General features: G+C 44.5%; 1 protein-coding gene across 1 annotated transcript in view; it reads left to right on the forward strand.

Moving 5' to 3' along the window:
* The first annotated feature begins 297 nt into the window (after positions 1 to 297).
* Wdr43 (WD repeat domain 43) overlaps positions 298 to 10,664 on the forward strand; it is a 45,114-nt gene continuing 34,747 nt past the window's right edge. The window contains exon 1 of the mRNA XM_021217784.1: positions 298 to 562. Coding sequence (XP_021073443.1) covers positions 338 to 562 — 225 coding nt within the window. The 5' untranslated portion in view covers positions 298 to 337. The remainder of the gene's footprint in view (positions 563 to 10,664) is intronic.

Here is a 10,664-nt window from a genome sequence, read left to right on the forward strand (position 1 = left end):
CTAAAGAAACACGGAAACAGTTGTTGGGGACGTAAGTAAACATTTCCTTTAAACATTTCGTCTAGTTGTTTCATAGGACGTAGTTTTAAAAGAAGGGCCTTGTTCTGTAGTCTGCAAATCACTTCCCCGCGCCGTCCCTTCGCAGAACAAGTTAAGAAGGGTCCCACTGGGCCACCGTCCACAGGGTGGGCCCGGCTCGACGTTCGCCTGCGTCACGACCAGCCACTCCCTGGACTCTCCGCGTTCCCTCCGCCCCACTTCCTCCCCGCAGGCCCCGCCCCGCGCCGGTGCGCCTGCGCCCGGGCGAACACGTGGCTGCCGCGGAGCCAGAGCAGCAATGGCGACCGGTGGCGGCGGTAGCTGCGACCCCTTGGCCCCGGCGGGGGTCCCCTGCGCCTTCTCGCCCGACAGTCAAGCCTACTTCGCTTTAGCCTCCAGCGACGGTCACCTGCGAGTGTGGGAGACCGCCAACAACCGGCTGCACCAGGAGTACGTGCCTTCCGCGCACCTCAGCGGTACCTGCACCTGCCTGGCCTGGGCGCCAGCACGGCTGCAGGCCAAGGTAGGGGGAGCGGGGACGGCGACGGCGACCTCCGGGCCGAGCTGCGGCTGCCCGGGCTGGGCTGGGCTGGGCTGGGCGGCGCGTGGCACCCCGGGCTGCGCGCGGCCCGGGGCGGCCCGGGTGGGGAGGAGGCGCGGAGCGGGGCCGGCGGCGCGCTTGGACCGGCGCCGCGGCTGGGAAGTGCGGCCTGGCCCGAGGGGCCCTGCGGGAGGGTGCGGCCCGATCCCGCCGTCTCCACGAGGTCTGCGCCCCCGGCTGCTGCTGGGCAGCCATGTTCACCGAAGCCTCGGCTCCCCCCCCCGGGGGCGGCCTCAGACTTTCCAGGCCTGGGTCCCCATCCGAGCTCTACCCGGTGCGCACTTGAGGACCGTCCGGCGCTTCCGCATCCCAGACCCCGGTATTGGTGTTGCTTTGGGCCCTTGGAATGCGCACGTTTTGGTTAAGTTCCTTCCGGGAGCCCCTTCACCCGGCTCGGATGCGTGTTCAACACGTGTTCCCTGCTGCCTCCAGGTTGTGGGATTCGTCGTCCCACAAACTCTTTCCATTTCTAGGTCCCCTTCTCAGCGGAGGTAAAGTGAAATAGTAGAGTCTCTTGGCTTAGGCCATATGATGTACGTACGTCCTGGTGATTGATATATATATATATATATATATATATATATATATATATATATATATATATATGTTTTTTTTTCTCGTAGTTGGGAAACTACTTAGTTAGGGAATCCTTTTCGCTGTCAGGTAAATGCTGTTCACTGTTGACTCACCCGGTTAGATCTCAGCACGCACGTGGTTCCTGCAGTTAGGCAGTCGGCAGGCAGAAAGAACCTGGTCTGGAACCGGTGTAAAAGGTATCCTAAAATCCGTGACGTTTTGCTGTCCCTGATGTTAAAGTTGTTGGGATAGCTTACTCCTTCCCATCACAAGAGAAAACTTTCACATAAATTCAGCTTTTATCTTAACTTGCTATACTCTTTGTGACAGTGGTTAGTTAGCTACTTACGGGATTTTGAGCTACATTTCCAGCTTCTCTTGGCGACAAAGAGCAGATATGAGGCCCTATGAATCAAACATAATCAGATTTGTGGAAGTTATGTGATCGTCAGCATTAGAGCTGCTGCACTTTTATACTTTATACAGCTTTCTTTTTAACTTAACAGTCCTGTAAAGTGGTGCGAGTACTTACTAACACTCAGAAATGCAGAGAGAGCAGTTAGGTAAGTGCTTGTAGCCAGACTGTAAAGTAGGAGTCCAGCCTCTGTAATGATCGTGGGTTTTGTTCCCTACTTATAACATGAGGATAATCACTTAGAATAGTGTGTAGTGCCTTAAGTGCAGTGCTAATTACTGTTGGTGTTAGTATCTTGTATTTTTGTCGTCAGTCGACAAGGTGTGTCAAAGCAAGCAATTTCAATAAAGGCCAAAAGGAACTAGATTTGAAGTCTTTGAAGTTCTTGGTTGTCTGCAACAGACAGTGTTAGATACTCATTTCCAGTCTTCTATGTCCCAGAACAGAATCCAAATTTCAAAAATCACGGTTTGGATTTTATATATATTCATCCACTTTGATACAGTAGGGATACAAACATTTTTAAAGGATCCCAACTTTAACTTTTCAACAAAGCTCCTCAAATTAAAGCAACTTTACATGACCGAGTCCTGGTTATAAAGCCCAAGTGGTGTGCTGGATGTGCAGTGTGGAGGAGCATGTGGTTAGCATCCCCAGAGTCCCCCTTGCAGTCCCCAGCAAGCCCTGCTCCCAAGTGTCAGTAAGTTTCACTTTCCTTTTATCTATATGTTGCCATTTCTGCTATGCAGCTACTAAATGTCTGGGAATTAGTGCATTTAAAATAAACTTAACTGACTTAGGCTGGGATGTAGCTCAAAGATACATATGAAAGACCCAGGATTTAATCAATAGCACCACAAAATCGGAACAGAAAAGCAGTCAGGGCTCAGGAAGCTAACCAGTGTAACCAAAGCCTTGGTCACTAATGAATGGTGGCGCTAGGATCCCAGCCTAGTCCCCTTACACTGTTAACTAGTACCCTTGCACTTTATCATGGAGTTGAGAGCCAGGATGGCTGTAGAGCTAGTCAGTTCCCATCCTGAGTATGTGACTCACTGAAGCCTCCGTTTTACTTGAATAATTAGAGAATTAGTTCAGCAGTAGAATTAAGTGGTCTGCTTTGTGCTGGGGTGGGCTTATAGGTTCAGGTAGTGTGTGGATCAGAGTTTGTGGCAGCCGCTCAAGTTCTGCTTTGGGGCTCACTGGATTGTGTGCCCTGCTATTTTAAGTATTCAGATGATCATCATACTAAACCTGTTTTACAATTTGAGTGTTTAAAGAATGAGACATAAAAAGGATGTTATAAAGCCCATGTTCCCAGCACATTGGTATGGTTTGGCATGGGATTTAGTAGACATACTATCTTTTTCTTTTTTCTTTTTTTCTTTTTTTTCAAACCCTTGTTTGTCTCACCTTCAGACCTATTTCTAGAAGCAATGACTCCCACTTTAATAGTACTTACTCTGGTGGCATATGTATTTTTTTCTCTGAATAGCTGGCTGTCCTGGAACTCACTTTGTAGACCAGGCTGGCCTGCCTCTGCCTCCCAAGTGCTGGGATTAAAGGCGTGTACCACCACTGCCTGGAGTAGACATCTTGCTTCCAGAGCTCTTAGGATTAAATGAGGTAATACTATATATAAATGATTGTTATAGCGAGACTTGTCCATAGTGCTTAGTGGATGAGCCAGTTCTGTCTGGACTCCTGCCCTCACGCAGTGCTGTATTTAGTGTAAAGAAGTACATATTGAGTGTCCTGCACTTGGTTTAGTAAGTGGCAGTTTGCTACAAGGACAATGTCTGATACTACCAGTAGAGAAAGATGACTTCATCCTTGTTTCTTGAACAGTAGGTTGTAGTGGTGTTTCATACATGTTTAAAAGGCTAGATTGCTTTTCCCTGTTTCTAGAATGATCATAATGCCTTGAAGTTTATGCCATGATCGATTTAGCGCTTCTCCGGTTTATGTGTGTATTGAACCTGTTATGCTAGTAGCGGGCTAGAGCCACACATTTAAGCCACCTAGAAATTGATCCTGTTGCTCCCTACTACCTTTCTCTCAAACGTGTCTTTCTTCATCCTCTGGTAGTAGAACCTGGAAGTGTGGCCCTGTCTGATGTTGGGACCACAGTTCACTTCCACACGCTTTGTGGAAACATGGATAAACACTGCCTAGAACCTAACTTAAGGACCGGCATTTCAGGTATTAGATGGCGTTAGAGCACAACTGAGACACTGGTGAAATTGCTAGGAAAAGTTTAAGCTCTCCTCAGTACCCTCTCTGGAGATACAAGCACAACATGTATTCAGCTGTATTCCTGACAGTCTTGGAGGTCTGAAGTACTTACATATCAAAGGAAGGTTTACTGACTGGTTTTGTGTGTCAACTTGACACAAGGTAGACTTATCACAGAGAAGGAGTTTCATTTGAGGAAATGTCTCCATGAGATCTAGCTGTAAGGCATTTTCTCAATTAGTGATCTAGGGGGTAGGGCCCCTTGTGGGTGGAACCATTTCTGGGCTTGTAGCAAGCTGAGCAAGCCAGGGGAAGCAAGTCAGTAAATAACAGGAGCTGAGCCTCTGCTTCCTGACCTGCTTGAGTTCCAGTCCCAACTTCCTTTGGTGATGAACAGCAATGTGGAAGTGTAAGCTGAATAAACCCTTTCCTCCCCAACTTGCCTTTTGGTCATGATGTTTGTGAAGGAACAGAAACCCTGAGACAGAAGGTAAAGGTTACAGATTAGATTCTATTGGTAGATGAGCATTTGTTTTGATATATTTGTAACTTGATGAGGTGTATGTATTTTCACTCTTATCTATGAAATACATATGCCAGAGTAAATACCATTAAAAGGGGTCAAAAATAGACTTTAAAACTACTTACTAAAAATTGAACGTACACTATTGCACATGCCAGAATGATTCTGCTGAAGGGATCCTGATATAGCGGCCGGTCTCTTGTGAGGCTATGCCAGTGCCTGGCAAACACAGAAGCGGATGCTCACAGTCAGCTATTGGATGGAACACAGGGCCCCCAATGGAGGAGCTAGAGAAAGTACCCAAGGAGCTGAAGGGGGATGCAGCCCTGTAGGTGGAACAACAATATGAACTAACCAGCATCCCCAGAGCTCGTGTCTCTCACTGCATATGTAGCAGAAGATGGCCTAATCAGCCATCATTGGGAAGAGAGGCCCCTTGGTCTTGGCAAACTTTATATGCCCCATAGAGGGGAATGCCAGGGCCAAGAAGTGGGAGTGGGTGGGTAGGGGAGCAGGGTGGGAGGAGGGTATAGGGGACATTCAGGATAGCATTGGAAATGTAAATGAAGAAAATACCTAATAAATACTTAAAAGGGAAAAAAGAAATATAAAAAAATTGAACATAATTTTCAGTGTCTAAAGTCAGTTTTTAAGACTGGTTTGATGCATTAGTAGGTCATGAAGTAGGTTTAGCAGGCTATAACAGTGTAATGTGAGATAGAATGGAATGGTGAGGATAAGTTATCCTGTGAAACTTTTTTTTTTTTTGAGACAGGATTCTCTGTGGAACAGCCCTGGGCATCCTGAAACTCACTTTGTAGACCTCACAGGCCTCAGAGATCTGCCTGCCTCTGTCTGCTGAGTGTGTCTCACGCCCAGATCTTTTTGCGAAACCTTCATGTTTTAGTTGTATCTTTGAGTGTGTATGGGCCTCCATGTGTATGCAAACTCACTCTGCAGTCTCAGTCTGAAAAGCCGTTGCGTGATTGTTGACAGGGGCAGTCAGACTCTGGTGTCTGGTTACACTTTCCTTTCCTTTTTTAAAGATGTATTTATTTGTTATATGTGAGTACACCATAGCTGTCTTCAGACACTCCAGAAGAGGGCGTCAGATCCCATTACAGATGGTTGTGAGCCACCATGTGGTTGCTGGGAATTGAACTCAGGACCTCTGGAAGAGCCGTCAGTGCTCTTAACCGCTGAGCCTTCTCTCCAGCTCCCCCCTGGTTTTGCTTTTTAAATCCTTCAGCGTGTGTATAGCTTGTTGATTTTTGAAGTCACAAGTGTGTGGCTGCCTCAGCTTTCTGATGCCCTTGATCAGATGGGCTTTTGGTGTTTATTGCTTAGTTCACATTGGAAATCTTTTTACTCAAAAGAAATCAGTCTTTTAATAAACTAATAAAAAGTTAGTAGCTGGGTGTGGTGGTGCATGCCTTAAATCCCAGCACTTGGGAGGCAGAGGCAGGCGGACTTCTGAGTTCGAGGCCAGCCTGGTCTACAAAGTGAGTTCCAGGACAGCCAGGGCTATACAGAGAAACCCTGTCTCAAAAAAACAAAAAACGAAAGTTAGTAAAGACTTTCTTACTCCTAGTGCCTTCATGCAGATTTTCCAATTAGAGATTCTCGCGTCGACAACCTTTTTCATCCCTTAAGCTTTCTATGTACAGTCGGTATTACGTTCTGTAGAGGGAGTAACTAACAGAACTGGGCAGCTCAGGATTGACTGACCCTGCACAGTCTGGCTTCTTAAGAGAAGCGAGAGGTTTCTGGAGGAGGAGTGTGTAAAGTTTAGAGAGCAGGGTATTAGAGTGGAGCTGGGATTCAGGACTGTGTGTGTGGAATTGTTCTTACAACACTAGATTTGGGGGAGGTGAGGTAACATGAATTAGGAGTGAGCACTTATGGCCCAGTCAGAGGGCTTGAGTGTGAATCTCAGCACCCACATTGGGTGGCTCACAAATGCCTATGGCTAGAGCGCAAGGGATCTAATCTAATACCCTGCCTCTTTGGGCACTTATATATAGGCATACACACAGTGATTTTTAAGCCATTGTCTTTTACTAAAGGACGCATTGGTCATGTAAATTACTGATCTGGTTGATGGCGATCTATGGTGGCCCTGATGATCTTCCCATGTTGAATGTGGGTAGATATGTGTAGTTGCATTTACTTTTGTGTGTGTGCGCATGCTGGAGAATTGACTTGCTACATAAATGCTTTATTTCTGAGCCCTGCTCCAAATAACATTCTTTCTTCTGAGGTGGGTTTATTTACTGACTTAGGCCGGTGTGGAACCGAGTAGCCCATGCTCTTCTTTCTATCTTCCCTGCTCCAGTACTGGGTTGAGAGGGTTTTAAATAGTGCTAGCTGTAGACCAGTGAAGGACCCATGAAGTTGTATAGAAACCTGGAGTCATTTGTTTTGATATATTTGTAATTTGGTGGGATATATACTTTTTCACTCTTATGGAATACATATGCCACCAGAGTAAGCACCATTAAAGTGGGAGCCGTTGCTTCTAGAAGTAGGTCTGAAGGTGAGACAAACAAGGGTTTGATAATACTGTTTAACCTTTTTTTCCCCTTAAAAACAAATCTGTGGTAAAGCATATTTGGAACAATTTTTGTTTTATACTTTGAGAAACTTTAGTGTGTAAATGATTTGATTTAGATAAAGTAAACATTTATTTATTTATTTTTGAGACTTCTCTGTGTAGCCCTGGTTCTAGAACTTGCTCTGTAAACCACTCTGGCCTTGAACTGAGGGATCCACTTGGCTCTGCCTCCTCTGAGTGCTGGGATTAAAGGTGTGTGCTACCACCACCCAAATAAGGTGAATATATTTTAGGAAAGATTTTCTTTGATTCCCCAAACCTCCTGAGAGAGAGGACTTAACTGTGGGATTGTAGGTATAATGAGCCACTCAATTAAAGAGGTCTGTTTTTTTTTTTTTTTTTTAAAGAATTTTATTTGTGCTGGAGAGAAGGCTCAGCAGCTAAGAGCACTGACGGCTCTTCCAGAGGTCCTGAGTTCAGTTCCCAGCAATCACTTGGTGGCTCATAACCATCTGTAATAGCGATCTGATGCCCTCTTCTGGTGTGTCTGAAGACAGCAACAGTGCACTCACATACATNGAGGCAGAGGCAGGCGGACTTCTGAGTTCGAGGCCAGCCTGGTCTACAAAGTGAGTTCCAGGACAGCCAGGGCTATACAGAGAAACCCTGTCTCAAAAAAACAAAAAACGAAAGTTAGTAAAGACTTTCTTACTCCTAGTGCCTTCATGCAGATTTTCCAATTAGAGATTCTCGCGTCGACAACCTTTTTCATCCCTTAAGCTTTCTATGTACAGTCGGTATTACGTTCTGTAGAGGGAGTAACTAACAGAACTGGGCAGCTCAGGATTGACTGACCCTGCACAGTCTGGCTTCTTAAGAGAAGCGAGAGGTTTCTGGAGGAGGAGTGTGTAAAGTTTAGAGAGCAGGGTATTAGAGTGGAGCTGGGATTCAGGACTGTGTGTGTGGAATTGTTCTTACAACACTAGATTTGGGGGAGGTGAGGTAACATGAATTAGGAGTGAGCACTTATGGCCCAGTCAGAGGGCTTGAGTGTGAATCTCAGCACCCACATTGGGTGGCTCACAAATGCCTATGGCTAGAGCGCAAGGGATCTAATCTAATACCCTGCCTCTTTGGGCACTTATATATAGGCATACACACAGTGATTTTTAAGCCATTGTCTTTTACTAAAGGACGCATTGGTCATGTAAATTACTGATCTGGTTGATGGCGATCTATGGTGGCCCTGATGATCTTCCCATGTTGAATGTGGGTAGATATGTGTAGTTGCATTTACTTTTGTGTGTGTGCGCATGCTGGAGAATTGACTTGCTACATAAATGCTTTATTTCTGAGCCCTGCTCCAAATAACATTCTTTCTTCTGAGGTGGGTTTATTTACTGACTTAGGCCGGTGTGGAACCGAGTAGCCCATGCTCTTCTTTCTATCTTCCCTGCTCCAGTACTGGGTTGAGAGGGTTTTAAATAGTGCTAGCTGTAGACCAGTGAAGGACCCATGAAGTTGTATAGAAACCTGGAGTCATTTGTTTTGATATATTTGTAATTTGGTGGGATATATACTTTTTCACTCTTATGGAATACATATGCCACCAGAGTAAGCACCATTAAAGTGGGAGCCGTTGCTTCTAGAAGTAGGTCTGAAGGTGAGACAAACAAGGGTTTGATAATACTGTTTAACCTTTTTTTCCCCTTAAAAACAAATCTGTGGTAAAGCATATTTGGAACAATTTTTGTTTTATACTTTGAGAAACTTTAGTGTGTAAATGATTTGATTTAGATAAAGTAAACATTTATTTATTTATTTTTGAGACTTCTCTGTGTAGCCCTGGTTCTAGAACTTGCTCTGTAAACCACTCTGGCCTTGAACTGAGGGATCCACTTGGCTCTGCCTCCTCTGAGTGCTGGGATTAAAGGTGTGTGCTACCACCACCCAAATAAGGTGAATATATTTTAGGAAAGATTTTCTTTGATTCCCCAAACCTCCTGAGAGAGAGGACTTAACTGTGGGATTGTAGGTATAATGAGCCACTCAATTAAAGAGGTCTGTTTTTTTTTTTTTTTTAAAGAATTTTATTTGTGCTGGAGAGAAGGCTCAGCAGCTAAGAGCACTGACGGCTCTTCCAGAGGTCCTGAGTTCAGTTCCCAGCAATCACTTGGTGGCTCATAACCATCTGTAATAGCGATCTGATGCCCTCTTCTGGTGTGTCTGAAGACAGCAACAGTGCACTCACATACATTGAAATCTTTAAAAAAAATTTTTGTGGGCTGGAGAGATGGCTCAGTGGTTAAGAGCACCGACTGCTCTTCCGAAGGTCCTGAGTTCAAATCCCAGCAACCACATGGTGGCTCACAACCATCCATAATGAGATCTGACGCCCTCTTTTGGTGCATCTGAAGACAGCTACAGTGTACTTAGATATAATAATAAATAAATCTTTAAAAAAATTTTTTTTATTCTATTTTTTGAGATAGGTTTTTACTATGTAGCTCTGGCTATCCTGTCCTGTTCTGGAACTTGCTATGTAGGTGATATTGCTATGTAGGTGAGATTCTTCCTAAGTAAGTGCTTGAATTAAAGACATATGCCACTGTGCCCAGCTCTTTTCTTTTAGATAGAGTTAGATAACCTGGGCTGGCTTGAAGCTCTTCTGTATTGGAGACTGGGGCTATGCCCACGTAGGAAGGAGAAACTTAGGAAAGGCAGTAGTGATTGTAAGGTGTTTCAGAATTAGGAAGTTTGGGATTTTACTATTTGCTTTCATTTTACTGAAAATCAAAAATCTGAAACTCTTTAGGTTAGTGCCCCTCACCCCCCAATAGTTGTTTGTTTCTGTTCTTAACTTTGTAGAAATCACATTTGTGCCTTGGGGCCATTTAGTCACTTTAAAAACCATGAAACTAATAAAGGGCTTAGCATATCTCTAATTCAGAAGCTTCAGTGTTTCAAGCTGAGACCTCTAGATTTCTTGTAACTTCTGTTGGATTTATTAATATAGTTACATTTCTAAGAACTTGCAAAGATATCTAAGTGAAAAGTTACTTTTGTTAGCTATTTTGATTTTTTTTAAATTAATGTTCTATAAATACAATTCTTAAAATGTATCCTTTGAAGACAACAAAAAAGAAATAGGGAGGGAGAAAAGAAAAATGAGCTTTAGGAGTGGGGGGGGAGAAGGAAGGAATATGCTTTAGATCCCTTTGAGGGACAGGAGAGATGGCTCAGTGGTTAAGAGCACTGACTGCTCTTCCAGGGGACCCAGGTTCAATTCCCAGAGCCCACATAGCAGCTCACAGCTGTCTATAACTTCAGGATCCAGTACCTTCACATAGACATACATACACTCAAAACACCAATGCACATAAAATAAAAATCCATCACCTATCATAAAAAGAAATCCTTGATCAATTGATTTACCTACCATCTACCTATCACCTATCTATTGATCATAAGAATGAAATCCTTGATCAATTGACTTATCTATTTATCATCTGTCTCCCTGTCACCTATCTGCCTGCCTGCCTGCCTGCCTTAATTATTTTGAGAGGAGCTTATGAAGCTTGGGCTAGCCTGGACCTCCTGGCCCTGTTTAGGAAGCTCCTAAGTGCTGGATTGCAGGCATGCTGTGCCACTGCTGCTTCTGGCCCTTGGTATCTTCCCTGCATAGGCAGTGTTGTACTTTTCACCAGTGATTTTTTTTTTT

Source organism: Mus pahari, chromosome 18 (assembly GCF_900095145.1).
Source record: "Mus pahari chromosome 18, PAHARI_EIJ_v1.1, whole genome shotgun sequence".
Classification (NCBI taxonomy): domain Eukaryota; kingdom Metazoa; phylum Chordata; class Mammalia; order Rodentia; family Muridae; genus Mus; species Mus pahari.